This window comes from Macrotis lagotis, chromosome 2 (genome assembly GCF_037893015.1).
Source record: "Macrotis lagotis isolate mMagLag1 chromosome 2, bilby.v1.9.chrom.fasta, whole genome shotgun sequence".
NCBI lineage: Eukaryota > Metazoa > Chordata > Mammalia > Peramelemorphia > Peramelidae > Macrotis > Macrotis lagotis.
In genome coordinates this window covers 217631850-217649964 of record NC_133659.1, presented here as the reverse complement: position 1 = coordinate 217649964, position 18115 = coordinate 217631850, and the positions used below count along the sequence as shown (strand labels likewise).

The following is an 18115-nucleotide window of genomic DNA, read 5'->3' as shown; positions in this document are numbered from 1 at the left end:
TTCTTTTAATCTTTTTAAAAAATTAGTCTTATTTAAGTTAACTCTCTTCCCCTCATCCTTAATCCCCTCTTCTTATTTGATATTACCCTTCTTCTCCCTTTTAGCTAGTCATATTCTTTGTTTTTCTATTTCATTTTTGTACCACTTTCCAAAAAGGATATTTCACTTTCTCAATTATTTATCTTCTCTTTCTTTTTTAACTTTAGTCACTCATTCTCTGCTTCATGACTCCTATAATTATTTGGTTTCTCTAATTTCTCTGTATTCTTAATGCTATCAAAGCTCTCCAAGGTATCCATTCTATGATTCTCCCCTTTTGTGTTTTCTGCCTTTGACTTGGACTGGTTCCCCTTTTCCCCTTGTATCTAATTTATAATGACAATAATGACAATAATGATAATGATAATGATAATGATAATAATAATAGTTATTAATAGCAACTGACATTTATATAGTCTTACTATGTGGCAGGCACTCTGTGAATTATTTTACAATCATCACCTCATTTGATCCTCTCAACAGCTCTGGGAATTAGTTGCTATTAGTATCCACATTTTACATTTGAGGAAATTGAGGCAAACAGGTTACCCAGGGTCACACAGCTCATAAGCTTCTGAGGCCAGACTTGAACTTGGGTTTTCCTGACTCTAGACCTGGGTGCTTTTTCTATTGTAAGCCCTAGCATATCTTGACTTTTTATCCTATATTTGTCTGAAAAATTTCTCCTTTTGTTCATGTTCTTCTTGTCCCCTGAGGTTCCAACCCTGCCATTCCTAGACTATTTTTTTTTAAGGTTTTTTGCAAGGCAAATGGGGTTAAGTGGCTTGCCCAAGGCCACACAGCTAGGTAATTATTAAGTGTCTGAAACCAGATTTGAACCCGGGTACTCCTGGCTCCAGGGCCGGTGCTTTATCCACTTCCCCACCTAGCTGCCCCTCTCCTAGACTTTTCAAGCACTATATTCCACTGACCTCATCCCCTGTACTGCTCAGCTTGTACTAACTAACTCATACTAACATTTGTCATTGGTAATACCTTCCCACTTCCAAAGTAAGGCTTCCTTCCTTTCCCCTTCTTTTTCAATCTTTCCCCTCTCTTCCTTACCCAGTCCTTTGTAGGTTCCATTCTGAAGCCACAGAGATCTTGCCCTCATTGCTAGCCCTTGATTTTACCCTGATGAATCATTCACTCTTGTCTATTGCCCTGTGTTTTTCCCCTCTCCCCCTCCTGTGGTATAATGTAGTCATACAATGGGCATGCTGTTGCCAGGATTTTTATTGTTATTTCTGTCAAATTCCTTCCTTTACCCCTGTCTCTTTGTGTACCTTTAGAAAGAAGTCCCTTACTGGACTCACTATTATCAGTCAGTAGTTGTTGTCATTGACCACTGCATTTATTTATTACTCCTATGTTTTTTATTGTTTGAGGGTATTTGAGAGGCGCAAATAAACTCTTTTAGTTTTGGTTTTTCTTTCTAAAAATGTTTCAAGTTCTTTATTATTGACTATTTTTTGTACTTATATGATTAAAGTGAGATTTCCATGATAGGTTACCGTAGGCTATATCTTGAGCTCCTCTTTTGAATACATTATTCTTTTTATAGTGGGTGTAAAATAGTTTTTTTGTTCTTTGAAAACCTTTCCTTTTTTTGAAAGTTTTTCTCATGATTTGCAGAACTTGTTATTTCTGAATTAAATTATTAAATTTAACCATTATGTGTCTTGGAGTTTGCAGCCTTGGGATGTTTTCTGGAGCCTATAAGTTATTTCAATTGGAATTTCATTTTCCGTCTTTAGAAGTTCTGAAAAGTTCTCTTATTTCTTCATTATGATGTTAGGGTTAGTATCCTTATAGTTGCAGTTACAATTTAGGGCAGCTAGGTGGTGCAAGGGATAGATTACCATCCCTGGAATCAGAAGGACCTGAATTTAAATCTGGCCTCAGGCACTTGACACTTAACTGTGTGACCTTGGGCAAGTCACTTAACCCTGATTGCCTCCAATGCAGGTTCATCTCCAGTCATCCTTATTCATATCTGGCCACTGGACCCAGATGACTCTGGAGGAGAAAGTGAGGCTGATGACTTAACCCCACTTGAATCCATTTAACTTTCTTGTTATGACTTCTGTCATGTCGATAATGAAGGACAAACATAATCAGTTATATTTAGTTATGTTAATTTTTTTTAAGGTTTTTTGCAAGGTAATCGTGTTAAGTGGCTTGCCCAAGACCGCACAGCTAGGTAATTATTAAGTGTCTAAGGCCGGATTTCAACTCAGGTACTCCTGACTCCACGACTGGTGCTCTGCTCTGTCCACTGAACCACCTAGCCACCCCCTTGGTTTTACTTTTTAAAAGTGCATTTTCAGCAATTTCTATCAAAAGATTACAGTTTTTTGGTGATTGTGGTAATCTGGCCCTCTTTCCTATTTGTTCAGGGTGTCAACGCTTCTGTTTCACTTTGCATTGTTTTCTGTGAATGTTCCTTACCTCTTGGAAAGTTGAGAATTGACCTTATTTTAAAAAATATTATTAAAAAATTGGAATGGAAGCATATATGGATAGAGGGAGAATTCTTTTCTAATTGCTATTTTATTTTTCCAATTACACGTTATGTAAGTTTTTCACCTTTCATCCACATGACATTTTATAAATTGCAGATTTTTCTACTTTTCTCCTTTCCCAACCCCTCTCCTTCATGAGCCAAAAGTCTGGTAAAAGTTGTACATATACTTTTGTGTTTAACATATTTACATATTAGTCATTTTGTGTATGAGGAATTAGGACTAAGGAAAAAGAAAAAAAACATGAAAGAGGAAGGAAAAATATGAGAAGTTTGACAAAAATGAACATAGTATTCATTCAGATTTTGTGTTTTTTTTAAATTTTTTTTTCCCCCTTTGGATGTAGATGGTATTGTCCATAACAGGTCTCCCAAAGGTTGTCCTAAATCTCTGAATTGCTGAGAGGAGTTGCATCCATCAAACTTGATTATTTTATACTGTTCTAGTTCTCTTGGTTCTGCTGCTTTTGCTCAGCATCAGTTCATGTCATTTTTTTTCCATGCTTCTCTAAAGTCTGACAATACATGGTTTCTTTTAGAACAATAGTACTCCATAATATTTGTATACCATAACTAATTCAGCCATTCTCCAATTGATGGATATTCCCTCAATTTCTAGTTCTTTGTTACTACAAAAAGAGCTGCTATAAATACTTTTGAATGTGTGGGACTTTTCCCATTTCTTATGATTTCTTTTGGATAGAGACCTAGTATTGATATTTCTGGGTCAGTAGATATGATCAATTTAATTACTCTTTGTTCATAGTTCCAGATTGCTCTCCAGTATGGTTGAATTAATTCACAGTTCCACCAACAGTGCATTAATGTCCCAATCCACAACCTCCCCAACATTGATCTTTTCTCTTTTTTTGTCATATTAGCCCAATCTGATTTGTGTGTGGTGGTATCGCATAGAGAAATTTGCATTTCACTAATCAGTAATGATTTGGAGCATTTTTTTTTAATATGATTATATATAACTTTAATTTCTTCATTTGAAAACACCTTGTCCAAGGGAAACATATCTAGTAAGTGTCTGAGACTGAATTTGAACTCAAGAAGATAACTATTTAGCATTTGAGGAATGATTTTGTAACCTTATAAATTTGATTCATTTCTCTACATATTTCAGAAATGAGACTTTTATCAGAACCTCTAGTGGTGAAAAAGCTTTCTTTTTTTCTTCTAATCTTGGCTGCATTGATTTTATTAGTGCAAAATTCTTTTAATTTAATATAGTCAAAATCTTCTGTTTTACAATTTATAATGTTCTCTATTGTTTGATTATAAATTTCTCCTTTTTGCATAGATCTAACAGATAGAGTATTTCTTGGTTTCTTAATTGGTCTATGGAATTCCCCTTCATGTCTAAATCCTATACCTATTTTGACCTTATATTGGTATATAGTGTGAGATATGTGGGTCTACACTTAGTTTTTGCCTTTCTATTTTCCATTTTTCCTAGCAGTTTTTGATGAATAGTAAGTTCTTATCCCAGAAGCTAATGTCTTTGAGTTTGTCAAACAGTAGATTACTGTACTCATTTACTCCTGTTAATTTTGTTCCTATTCTAAATCCACTGATCTATGCAGTTTTGATGACTGCTGCTTTATAGTATAGTTTTAGTTTTGGTACAGCTAGACCACCTTCCTTAGCAATATTTCATCAATTCCCTTGATATTCTTGACCTTTTGGTGCTCTAGATGAATTTTGTTATTATTTTTCTAGCTCTGTAAAATAGTTTTTTGGTAGTTTGATTGGTATAGTACTGAATATTTAATTTAGGTAGAAATGTCATTTTTACTATATTAGCTTGGCGTAACTGACTTTATTTGTGTGAAAAATATTTTGTAATTTTGTTCTCTATCTTCTATTTGGCTATAAACTTTCCCTCCCCCAAAGATCTGACAGAATATTTCATCTTCTTTTAATTGGTCTGATATCACTCATTGTATAAATTCTGTACCCATTTCAGGGTGGGAGATGTGGGTCTATGCCTAGTTTTTGCCATCCAATTTTCCTTTTCTCCCAGCAGTTTTTGTCCCCAGAAGCTAGTGTCTTTGAGATCAAACAGTAAATGATGACAGTCACTCTTGTTTCTTTTGTACTGAATTTAATCTACAGATTCTCTAGTTCTTAGCCAGTACTAAATAGTTTTGATGACTGCTACTTTATAATATAGTTTTTGATTTGATATGACTACTCTACCTTCTTTTGCATGCTTTCCATTTCTTTCAAAATAGTTCCACCTGAAATTTCGAGGGAAACACTTGAAATATTGATATTGCTTATTTTTTGAATTGATCATTTTTTTATGCAAGGCAATGGGGTTAAGTGGCTTGCCCAAGGCCACACAGCTAGTTAATTATTAAGTGTCTGAGGCCGGATTTGAACTCAGGTACTACTGACTCCAGGACCTATCCACCGTGCCACCTAGCCACCCCAAGATCAATTTTTTTAAGATTTTATTTATTTTGAGTTTTACAGTTTTTCCCCCTAATCTTACTTCCCTCCTCCCACCCCCTACAGAAGGCAATTTGTCAGTCTTTACATTGTTTCCATGGTATACATTGATCCAAATTGAATGTGATGAGAGAGAAATCATATCCTTAAGGAAGAAACATAAAGTACAAGAAATAGCAGGATCAGACAATAAGATACCAGTTTTTTTCCTAAATTTATTGTAATAGTCCTTGGTCTTTGTTCAAACTCCACAGTTGTTTCTCTGGAAACAGATGGTATTCTTCATTGCAGACAGCCCCAAATTGTCCCAGATTGTTGCATTGATGGAATGAGCCAAGTCCATCAAGGTTGATCATCGCCCCCATGTTGCTGTTAGGGTGTATAGTGTTTTTCTGTTCTTCTCATCTCACTCAGCATCAGTTCATGCAAATCCCTCCAGGCTCCCCTGAATTCCCATCCCTCCTGGTTTCTAATAGAACAATAGTATTCTATGACATACATATACCACAGTTTGCTAAGCCATTCCCAAATGGAAGGACAGTTACTTGATTTCCAGTTCTTTGCCACCACAAACAGGGCTGCTATGAGTATTTTTTGTACAAGTGGTGTTTTTACCCTTTTTCATCATCTTTTCAGGGTATCAGGGTAGCCGTGGTATTGCTGGATCAAAGGGTATGCACATTTTTGTTGCCCTTTGGGCATAGTTCCAAATTTCTCTCCAGAAAGGTTATATGAGTTCACAGCTCCACTAACAGTGTAATAGTGTCCCAGATTTTCCCCAACCCTTCCAACAATAATCATTATCCTTTCTGGTCATATTGACCAGTCTGAGAGGTAGGAGGTGGTACCTCAGAGAAACTTTAATTTGAATTTCTCTAATAAGTAATGATTTAGAGCAATTTTTCATATGACTATGGATTGCTTTGATCTCATCTGTAAATTGCCTTTGCATATCCTTTGACCATTTGTCAATTGAGGAATGGCTTTTTTTTTAAAATTTGACTCAGTTCTCTGTATATTTTAGAAATGAGTCCCTTGTCAGAAACATTAGTTGTAAAGGTTGTTTCCTAGTTTACTACCTTTCTATTGATCTTGGTTACAGGGGTTTTGTCTGTACAAAAACTTTTTAATTTAATGTAATTGAAATCATCTAGTTTGTTTTCAGTGATGTTCTGTATCTCTTCCTTAGTCATAAATGCTTCCCTTTACATAGATCTGACAGGTAAATTAGTTCTTGATCTTCTAGTTTGCTTATAGTATTGTTTTTTTATGTCTAAATCCTGTATCCATTTGGAGCTTATCTTGGAATGTGGTGTGAGGTGTTGGTCTAATTTAAGTTTTTTTCCATACTAACTTCCAATTTTCCCAGCAGTTTTTATTGAAGAGTTTTTATCCTAATAGCTGGATTCTTTGGGTTTATCAAACAGCAGATTACTATAATCTTTTTCTGCTATTGTACCTAGTCTATTCCACTGGTCCACCACTCTATTAATTAGCCAATACCAGACAGTTTTAATGACTGATGCTTTATAATATAATTTTAGATCAGGTAGGGCTAAGCCACCTTCTTTTGCACTTTTTTTTCATTAAATCTCTGGAAATTCTTGACTTTTTATTTCTACATATGAATTTACTTGCAACATTTTCTGACTCATTAAAGTATTTTTTTTTTTTTGGAATTTTGATTGGTAGGGCACTAAGTAGATAGTTTAGTTTTGGTAGAATTGTCATTTTTATTATATTTGCTTTACCTATCCATGAACAGTTGATGTTTGCCCAGTTATTTAAATCTGATTTAATTTGTGTGAGAAGTGTTTTGTAATTGTTTTCAAAAAGTTTCTGAGTCTGCCTTGGCAAATAGACTCCCAGGTATTTTATATTGTTTAAGGTTACTTTGAATGGTATTTCTCTTTCTAACTCTTCTTGCTGTATCTTGTTAGTCATATATAGAAAAGTTGAGGATTTATGAGGGTTTATTTTATATCCTGCAACTTTACTAAAATTGCTAATTGTTTCCAGTAGTTTTTTGGATGATTTCTTGGGATTCTTCTAGGTATTACCATCATGTCATTTGCAAAGAGTGAGAGTTTTATCTCTTCCTTCCCAGTTTTAATTCCTTCAATTTCTTTTTCTTCTCTAATCACTAATATGATATTGAATGGTAGTGGTGGTGGTAATGGGCATCCTTGTTTCACCCCGATCAATTTTGTTTTGACTCAGACAAGCATAAATATAATGCATATGTTAATAATAGTTAAAAATATTGCCAAAGGATTTTGTAATTGGTAATTGTTATTGTCATTAAAAGAAAAGAAGTTGCTTTTAAGAACATTGCTGATTATATTTGGCCTGAGTTTTGTTGTTGCTTAGTGTTGTTTTCATTTAGGTAGTTGCATTTCATATGTACATTTTATTTTTGGCTATGCCCTTTCATTGTTCTTCACTTGATACAAATCTGTTACTTTGAATTTCTTATTAGTTGTATTGTAGTTCAATTGTTTGTCCCCCCCCCCCCCAAAAAAAAACTCTTTGTGTCCCCATCTGGGGTTTTCTTGGCAAAGATACTGGAGTGGTTTGTCATTTCCTTCAAGTGAGTTGTTCTGGGTCAAACATGTAGTAAGTCCAGGGTCACATATCATTTTACAGAAAAGTAACTATAGTAAATAGGATCAAGTGAGTTGTCCAGGGACATACATCTAGTCAATGTCTGAGATTGAATTTGAACTCAAGAAGATAATACTTCTCCACTCCAGGACTGGTTTTCTATCCACTGTACCACCTAGTTGTAGTTTTTTATAATATAATAATATTTTTATCATATATTCCATAGTATTTAAGTATCACATAATTTGTTTAGTAACCTTTTAATCTTTGTGCACAAATTTTCTTAATAACTTCTTGCTATTATAGTGCAGATTGGGCTTTTCTTGTAATGTCCATGTGTTTTATATATAAAACCCAGTGGTGGGATGACTGGGGCCACAAGGTTTTATTATAACTTTTATTATTCTTTTCCAAATTGATTTACCATATATAACATCTAAGAAAAATTAAGTTTATAGACAAGTTCCTGGAAATCAGTTCATTATGACATCTAGGAATGCAATGGATAGAGTATAGGCCTGGTATCAGGAGGATTCATCTTCCTGAGTTAAAATCTGGCTTCAGACACTAAATATGTGACCCTGGACAAGTCACTTAACTCATTTTGCCTCAGTTCCTTACCTGTAAAATGAACTGTCGAAGGAAATTGCAAACCTCTCTAGAATCTTTGCCAAGGAAACCTCAAGTGACATTATGAAGTGTTAGACATGACTGAAAATGACTGAACAATAATAAAAGAAGTTCCTTTGCGTGTGGTAATTTAAAAAAACCCGAATTGAGCATATTACTAATTAATTGACTCAAAATTTATACTCAAATTGATCCATGTTCTCAATGATTAAGGCTTGCCTCTCTTATTGATGTGGTGTAAATTATAACCTATTCAAGCCTTTCCATTTTGTATAACTGTTAAGCCATGTCTTTCCATAAATTGACCACCGGGGGTCTGATATATATTGGAAGCCTTCTGAGTTTTCTTCTGATTTTTTTTTTTTTTGTTGCAATCAGTCAATAGACATTAAATACTTACTGTGCTAAATTCTCAGGGTATAAATAGAGGGGGAAATAAAGACTGATCTTAGTCTTAAGGAACTTATACTTCACTAGGGGGAAACTTCTCTTGAAAGAACTGATAAAGGAAGCAGGAAAAGAGGACCCGGCTCCACTTGATTTATGCTTGAAGAGGAAAGGGATGAAGAAATCTTTAATGTGGAAATTGGAGAATCTTTTTTTTAATTATATTTATTTTAATTTTTGTACAAATGATGTTTTTTTATACATTACTAAAATATTATTGTTTAAGAATAAACATAATACTCCCTCCCCCCCAAATATAGACCCTCATGAGCAATAAAGAGAAAAAATAAAAAGTAAAAAAAATAATAATAGGGGCAGCTAGGTGGCCCAGTTGACAAAGCACCAGCCCTGGAACCAGGAGTACCCGAGCTCAAATCTGGCCCTAGACACCCAATAATCACCTAGCTATGTTACCCCGGGCAAATCACCCCAACCCCATTGCCCTGTAAAAACCAAAGAAAAAAATAATAATAATAAAAAATGTGCTTCATTACGTGTTCCAATACCACCAACTCTGTCTCAGGTGGATCACATTCTTTATGAAAGGTCCATCACAAAAGCTACTTCCATATTTTTCCACTGTTGCCATTGCTGATCGCAACTCCTTCCATTCGTACTTTCCTACCACCATACACTATATTTTCTCTCTCCTTTCACTCTGTCCCTCTTCTTAAATGTGCTGTAGGATAGCTGAGTGGTGCAGCAGACAGATCTCTGGCCCTGGGGCCAAGAGGCCTCGAGCCCATATACCACCCCTAAGGCCCAGCAACCACCTGGCCCTGTGGTCCCAGACAGGCCATCCAATCCCAGCCCCTTGCAAGAAGTAAAAAAGAAAATGTGTTCTATATGACTACTCACCCACATGGTCCATCCTCTCTTCCATCACTCACATCACCCCCCTTCCCCCTGCCCCCCCTTCTTACTCCAGATGCCTATACCCCATTGAGTATATATGGTTTCCTCTCCTAACCACCTCTGATGAGAGCAAACATTGCCTCATTCCCCCTTGCCTTCCCCCCTTCCATATCATTGCAATAGCTCATTGTAATAAAGAAAAATCTTATTATAAGAAATATCTTGGCCTATTCCCCCTCTCCTTTTTCTTTCTCCCATTACATTTTCCTTTTTTTCTATTGACTTCATTTTTACACCATATTTTATCTTCAAATTCAGCTTTCTCCTGTGTTTCAACTATAAAAGCTCCCTCTACCTGCTCTATTAACTGAGAAGGTTCATATGAGTATTATCAGTGTCATTTTTCTATGCAGGAATACATGCAGTTCATCATCATCAGGTCCCTCATATTTTCCCCTTCTCCAATCTCCATGCTTCACCTGATTCCTGTATCTGAAGATCAGACCTTCTGTTCAGCTCTGGCCATTCCAGCAGGAACATTTGAAATTCCCCTGGTTCATTGAAAATCCATCTTTTTCCCTGGAAGAGGACATTCATTTTTGCTGGGTAGTTGATTCTCAGTTGCAGTCTAAGCTCTTTTGCCTTCTGGTATATTATATTCCAAGCCCTACTAGCTTTTAATGTAAGCTGCTGTTAAGTAAGTCCTGTGTGATCCTGACTGCAGCTCCATGATATTTGAACTGTGTCCTTCTGGCTGCTTGTAATATTTTCTCTTTGACTTGGGAGTTCTGGAATTTGGCTATAATATTCCTAGGGGTTGGTTTTTTTGGGATCTCTTTCTTGGAGGGATCAGTGGATTCTCTCCTTTTCTATTTTGGCCTCTGCTTCTAGGATAGCCGGGCAATTTGATAATTCTTTGAAATTCTTTGAAAATGATGTCAAGGCTCTTTTCCTGATCATGACTTTCAGGTATTCCAATAATTTTTAAATTATCTTTCCTAAGTCTGTTTTCCATATCAGTTGTTTTTTCAATGAGATATTTCACATTTTCTTCTAATGTTTCAGTTTTTGGTTTTGAAGTATTGATTCCTGATTTCTGGTAAATTCATCAATCTCCCTGAATTCTATTCTTTGTCTGAAGGATTTGTTCTCCTCAGAGAGTTTTCTTATCTTTTTTTCCATCTGTCCATTTTGCTTTTTAAAGCATCTTCTCCTCAATAACTTTTTGAACTGTTTTATCCATTTGACCTAAGCTGGTTTTTAGCATGCTATTTTCTTCAGCATTTTTTTGGATTTCCTTGACTAGGCTGCTGACTTCATTTTCATGTTTTTCCTGCATCTCTCTCATTTCTTTTCCCAGTTTTTCTTCTAACTCCCTCATTTGATTTTCAAAGTCTTTTTTTGAGCTCTGTCATAGCCTGAACCCAATTTCTGTTTTTCTTGGAGTCTTTTAGGTGCAGGAGCTTGTGCTTCCTCATCTTCAGACTGAGTATTTTGATTCTTCTTGGGCTCATATGCAAAATATTTCTCAGTGGTGTTCCCCTTTTTTTCTCTGCTTGGTCATTTTTCCCAGCCTAAGCCTGTTTTTGGGGGTGCTTGCTGAGCTTTTGGGACACTCCCACAAGGGTCTCAGTGTATGAGGCTCTGTCCTCCCTCCTGGTCTGTGAAAGACCATATGTGCCCCCCCTCTGCCACGGGACTGAGGTGGGGGACCCTGCTGTTCTATGGGGGGCGCCTAGACTGTGATCAGGATCTGAATGTGTTCAGAGCCCCAGAGTCCTGTTCCAGGGGCAGGTCTTGGCAGTCTCTCTCTTCACTCCCCTCCCTAGGTTCAATGGGCTCATGCCCTGGGGGTTCCTGCTTACCAGCTCCGCCTGCTTCTGTTCCTGGTTCTGAGCTGAGGTGGCCCTGGTGCTCCCCGGGGTGTAGCTCAGGAAAATCCCATGCTGCTGTGAGCCATGGCTCCCAGCGCCTGGTAGGCTGAAGTTCTTTTGTTCTGGCAGGCCACCCCTCTGGCGGGCTGCCCTGGAGAGCAGAGCCTTTCTGTTCTTTTCCAGGTTACCTTGACTAGGAGAACTGCCTCACTGGGTCCCTCTGTGGGTTCTGTCTCTCTAAAATGTAGTTAGTGTCCTTAGCTTATGAGTTTTATGAGAGAGCGCCTAAGACAAGATCTGTGCTTGTCACCATCTTGGCTCTGCCCCCGCAATAAACTCTTAAGTAGCTTTCTGTCACTTCCAAGATCAAATATAAAATGCTTTCTTTAGAGTTCAAAGCCCTTTGTCACCTAGCCCCTAGCCTTCTTATACCTTACACTGCTTCCTCTTCCAGCCCTCCAGTGTCAATGATCCAATGATAGTCAATCAATATACATTCATTAAATGCCTACTGTATGCCAGATACTGTGCTAAACATTTTTAGCATGCCAAACATTTCAAAAAGAAGCAAAACATAACCCCTGACCTCTGAGCTTACAATTTAATGACCTGGACAACAAGCAAACCAATATCTACAATCAAAGGATAAATAGGAAATAATTAATAGAGGGAATGCATTAGAATTAAAAGGAATTTAGGAGGCTTGCAGTAAAAGATGGAACTTTGGTGGGACTTAATGGAAGTCTGGAAAAACAGTAGGTGTAATTGAGTAATGAGTGTGTTATAGGCATGGGGTATACCCAGAGAACATGCCAGAGCCAAACAGTAGTGTTTTGTTAGTAGAGCAGCTATGAGGCCAGTGTCACTGGATTGAAGAGTATGTGTCAGGGAGTAAGGTGTAAGAAGAGTGGGTTTTGAAGGACTTGAAATGTCAAATATTTTGTATTTTCTCTTGGAGGCAATAGATAAGTTTTGAGGAAGTGACATGATCAGACTTATACTTCAGAAAAATCAAATGGAAGATGGATTGGAAGGGTATAGAGACTAGAGGCAAGCAGTTCTACCTGCAGGCTTTTGAGACAATTCAAGCAGGAAGGAATAAGTTCTGTAATAGCAATGGCAATTTCAGAGGAGAGAAGCTTCATTTAAGAGATGTGAAGGTAAAATCAATGGGTTTTGGAAACAGCTTGGATATAGGGAGTGAGAGAGTAAGGTTTTCAATTTCTCCAAAATCTTATGAGAGGCTATGACTAATCTGCTGGCTAGTGCTGGGGTCTGTGGATGACCACAAGCACTCCTTTCTGTCCTGGAACTGTGAGAAGTGTCCCTGCTCCACTGCAGGCAGTAAACTGTATTGTGCTTCTGCTCCTTTTCCTGAGACTGGTTCCTAGACTTTGACCCAGATCTGAGTATGGGCGAAGCAACAGGGTCCTGCCACAGGGATAGCAAAGAGACCTCTGCAGTCTTTCCCAACCCTCTTACTGTTGGTGGGCTGAACATTCTGGAAGCAGCTGCCTGGAGGCTCCCCAGGGGTCCCTAGTCTGTTCTGAGGCCTGTGCTGGACTGGGCTCTGCTCTCACTCTGATGTGGTGGTTTTTCTGCTGAGCTTCCCAAATGTCTTTAGAAATTCCTGTGCTGAGAGGTCTGGAAACTGCTACTGTTGCCACAGACCCAGGTGCCTCTGGGATGCCCCTCAGTCTCTTCTTGGATGACTGGAGCTGGTCCTAACCTCAGTGTAACAGACCCTTCCCTCTGATCTTCTAAGTTGTCTTGGCCTGGAAAATTGTTTCACTAAGTCTTTTTTGTGCATTCTACTACTCTAGAATTTGGTTAGAATCTTTAGTTAAAGGTCTTTGGAGTAATTTGGGGGAGAGCTCATGGGAGTCACTGCCTTTACTCCACCATCTTGGCCCCACCCCATTTGTACATAGTTATAGACATGTCTTGCCCATTAATAGATTGTGCTCTCCCTGAGTGCAAGGACTGTCTTTTTTTTCATTTATCTCTTAGCATAATGCCTGGAACATAATAGGTCCTTAATAAATGTTTATTGACTGACTCAGCCTTACTGAAATCCCACTTACATGTGAATGAATACACCCTTCTGACCATCTGTAGAGGAGACCTGCATCCAACTGAGCTAATGCCATATGTTTTCTGACCATTCTTTTCCTGCCATTGTTGAGTAAACTTTTTTTGTTAAGTGTCACATGGACTGTGAGTAATTCATTTAGTTGTAATTCCAAGCTTTGATCTTTGGACTGACTTGTCTTAGGCCTATTCTTGAATATTTGGTGTAATGAGCAGAATTGGACCAGAATGATCTTGCATCAGCAATGGGGAAAAGATCATCTGTAGGGACCTTAATTGGGAAGTATTCTTAATGGGAGGGGACCTTCACTGACTCAATGGAATAACCAATTAGATGGATACCCAAGAAGGATGACAGGTAGAATAAGGATACCTTAAATGCTAGCATTCTCTTGACTATTACTAATGGTCCTAGAAAAGTTGTATTGAAAGAATAAGGAAAATAAGAATAAACCATCAGTATAGATCCAGTAAATTAGAAATGGACTTTGGTTTTTAAGATTCACATCGGTAGGTTGAGGGACAACTCATGGATGTAGTAATAGAGGATGGGATAGGAATTGACCAGCTAATCTGTTTTCTTATTTAAGAGGTTTTGCTTGAAAATGTATTGAATGCTGTAAAGCTCAGGACAATAAGAGCAGAAAATGTGAATGAGAGTAAGAAGAATGAATACTATTCCCTGTTAGAGACAGAACTTTAAGCACACCCATTAATATGCCATTCTGTGTGACCGATGTGTAGTATTTTTTGACCATTGAATTGTCTTGACTTGGTGATCTCCCAGAATATTTACTTATTTCAGCATCACTTGAATTAGTTTGAAGTCCCAGAAGGAAACTGCACCCTGACCCTTTTTATATGACTTAGATGGAGAATTACATTGACCTACTGAATGAACTTGAATTGTATACCGTTCCATACCTGCTTTTCATCTTCCTTTTGTCTGTTGTCTTCCCCATTAGATTCTAAACACTTTGAGGATAGGGGATGCCTTTGCTTTTATTTGTATTTGTATATCCACTGCTTAGAACAGTTCCTGCAAGATGGTGGATCTTAATAAATGTTTCTTGACAAAGTTCTGTTTTCAGCTTTTTCCTTAAGGTTGACAGGGAGGGTGTAAAATTACTTAAAAGGGATTGTTTTGGTATGCTGCTCCACCAAGGTTCCCCTATAGTCTATGACTATTCAGCAAGCTGATGAAGATTGTAAGCATGGTGAGTTTAAAGCAAAAACTTTCTAGAATTGTGATGAGCAATTAAATGGTGATCATAAGGACAGCAACGATAGCAATAATAACAACTAGCATTAGTATAGGGATTTTTAGGGTTTGCAAAACAGTTTACATACATTATCTCATTTGATCTCCCTTGCTTTGCAGAATGCCACTTTAACTGTGTCAAGTTTTCCCCTGGCCCAACTGAAAAAGCATGGGCAGGCCATGTGATGATATTTGAGCAGGAGATTGGCATAGTTTGTCACAACTCTGAACCCAAGTAGTAACTTGGGCATTTTGGAAATGTTATTATGAATGGTAGAGTGGTGATATTTTCTCTATAAGAATCTGAATGCATTTCATAAAAAATGATAATTGATAAGAGGATAGTTGGTCAGCTTAAGTGGGCTCTTTGTGTCTGTGTGTGTGTGTGTGTGTGTGTGTGTGTCTGTGTGTGTGAGATGTTTTATTATGACATATGGATGGGGTAAAGCATAATACCCTAGTCTAATGGTTACTCTAAAACAGTCATTCCATTTTGTGGTCCTGAACCACTCAAGTCCTTGTACATATCTATATGAGTCCCTGTGGGCCTTCTAGGAATAGGGTCCATTATAACTGTAGGTCTGTAGGGTTGGCTTGGGATTGGAGGTCATATGCCCAAGTCATGGTGGCCCAAAAAAGGAAGTGGGTATTGTTAAATATATAGAAGCCAAGTTATTTTTTAAAATTAAATTTTTTTGAGACATCAAGTATTTTTTCCTCTCTCATACCCCTTTGGAAAATAAAAGAAAAACAAAACCCTTGTAGCAAAAGAATAGTCAAGCAAAATATTTCCCATATTGACCCTGTCCAAAAATATGTATTTCATTTTTCACATGTAGCTATCACATCTCCATCAGGAGATGGATACCATTTTTCTCATTGGGAAAAATGTTGGTTTTGATTCAGACCCTGGGATAAGTTGCATGTAACCACAGGTATGACCTTTCAGTCATACTACAAATGATTCCAAGCCATGAGGATTGATGACTGTCCTAGAAATGTTATCACCTGCACCATTGTTTTTGATGCTCTTCCTTTGGGAGATACATCCACTCCCCCCATTGTGGGGCTCCCAGGTCAGGCCAGTCAGAACCAATCTGTCACTCTCCAAAATAGGTTAAACTTGAGTTTTCATTAGTAAAGGAGTGAGAAAGTCTGTGCTCTAATCAAAGTCAAGTATTATACCTGTTTTGATTTTTTTTCTCCTAACATTTACCCATCAAATAGACCTGATTGTTAAGACCAGAATCCCAAGCTTCTTGCTTCTCTGAGGTTAGGGTTGTATAGCAACAACTAAAAAGTTATAAAATCCCTTAATTTAAAGTATTTCCGTATACTTCCTAACACATGGTGGGTACTATATAAATTTTTTTTTTTAGTTTTTTTGCAAGGCAATGGGCTTAAGTGGCTTGCCCAAGGCCACACAGCTAGGTAATTATTAAGTGTCTGAGATTTGAACTTAGGCTCTCCTGACTCCAGGGCTGGTGCTCTATCCACTGCACCACCTAGCTGCCTCTTGGGTACTATACAAATGTTAATGATGATGATGATGATGATTCCATTTTCAAGTAACAAATTATGATTAATAATGTATAGTTTATTCTCACTACTTTTCTTTTTTTTCTATTTCTTTTTTAAGGATTTTTGTCCCTGAGTCATGGCAGACAGAAGACCTGAAAAGTCATGTGAACAAGCATGTGAATCTCTTAAAAGGCAGGACTATGAAGTGGCAGTGAGACATTGCACAGAGGCCCTTCTTTCCCTTGGCCAGTATTCCTTGGCAAACTTCACAGAGACATGTCCACCAGAAATAGAACGCATAAAAATTGAGAGTCTTCTGTATAGAATTGCCTCATTCTTACAACTTGTGAGTAAATGTTAAATAATTGCAGTATCTATTTATAGTTACTAATATAATGGACCTTGTTTAAAAAAAAACTATAAGGGCCATCTTAATGAAGTGTGATTTTAATTACACCTCATGTGATTTAGAAGATGTGAATTAGTTGTACAAAAATTATTGATTGGTAAATTGTTTTTCAGGTAACACTTTTGAATCTTGTCTATTGCTATGGAGCCATTTAGAATATTGATATAATAACTGTGTAATATTTATTATTGAGAGCATACTAGCTAGCATTTATATAACGTTTCAGAATTTGCAAGGCATCTTACAGCCTTGTGTGGTAGATACTATTATTACCTCCATTTTCAGAGAAGGAAACAGAGCTAAATGACTTGTTTTAGAAAATGTCTGGGCTGAGATTGGAGCCCAGGTCTTCTGACTCCACTAACAATGTTTACTTCACTCTACTATCCAGCAGCCTCTATGTCATTTTAACTGTTTCCCCTGAAATTTATTTGCAACATTAAGCTTTTAAGCATAAAATTTTATTTTCTTTACTGAAATCTATAAAACAAATATTGTTCTTTAAAATTTTAAAATAAAGCAGTTTATATTTTTTGCTTTACAGAAGAACTATGGGCAAGCTGATGAAGATTGTAAGCATGGTGAGTTTAAAGTAAAAACTTTCTAGAATTTGTGATTGAATGAATGACAAAAGCAATTATTAAATGTATTAAATTCTGGAGACCTAAATTTACTAAATTTTGGAGACACAAACTTAACAAAAAAAGAGTTCCTGTCCTCAAGATCTTATATTTTAATAAAAGAAGACAGTACATTAAAGGGAAAGGTAAACTGGAAACTATTCTGGGGAAGTAGAAAAGGCAGGGAGATGGGCACACTGTGGGTATACAAAGGGTTAAGTAGATAGCCCATGTAGTCTGTGAAGTTGAGGGATGGTTTGCTATTAGTAGTGGTCTAAGTAAAATATTGTCTACATAGTAACCCACTGGATTTGGACCTTAAAGCAAGAGCTTCAAGGATGAATGGATGTCTTTCCCTAATGATTGAGACATTATATTTAGGAAGACCTGAGTATGGAAATCTAGATCTCAAGTCTTGGTTTGAAGGGTGTTGGTCTAGTTGGGAAGGAAGAGCTCAACTATAGCAGGCAAGTGGTGAGATGACCTGGTTGGTTTATTTAATTAATGGAATGTGAAATGATTAGATTTAACAGTTTCTTTTCCTTTTCTCTTTCTTTTACAAATTTCAAAAGCAATTGAAATAGGAAAAAAAACCCCAAACTTTTTTCCTTGGTGCCTATGCTTTATCAGAGATGTAGCTACCTAATTGTTATTCCTATTGAATGGGTGATTTTGATCAGAACCAAGTTTTTAGTTTAGTATAGTAATTAAGCTTGATATGTTGAAAAGTTATGTCAACTCCACCTAAAAATGCCATTTTCTTGTTTTAAAATGAGC

General features: G+C 37.0%; 1 protein-coding gene across 5 annotated transcripts in view; it reads left to right on the top strand.

Moving 5' to 3' along the window:
* The window catches only part of HELZ (helicase with zinc finger), a 321547-nt gene that overhangs the window by 61909 nt on the left and 241523 nt on the right, over positions 1-18115 (top strand). For 2 of the 5 annotated variants that reach the window (XM_074224754.1, XM_074224753.1), the window contains exons 2-3: positions 16428-16655; positions 17263-17299. In XM_074224754.1, coding sequence (XP_074080855.1) covers positions 16446-16655; positions 17263-17299 — 247 coding nt within the window. In that variant the 5' untranslated portion in view covers positions 16428-16445. Of the gene's footprint in view, positions 1-10692; positions 14745-16427; positions 16656-17241; positions 17300-18115 lie in introns of those variants that run through there. The other 3 variants (XM_074224752.1, XM_074224750.1, XM_074224751.1) reach the window with 2 other exon arrangements.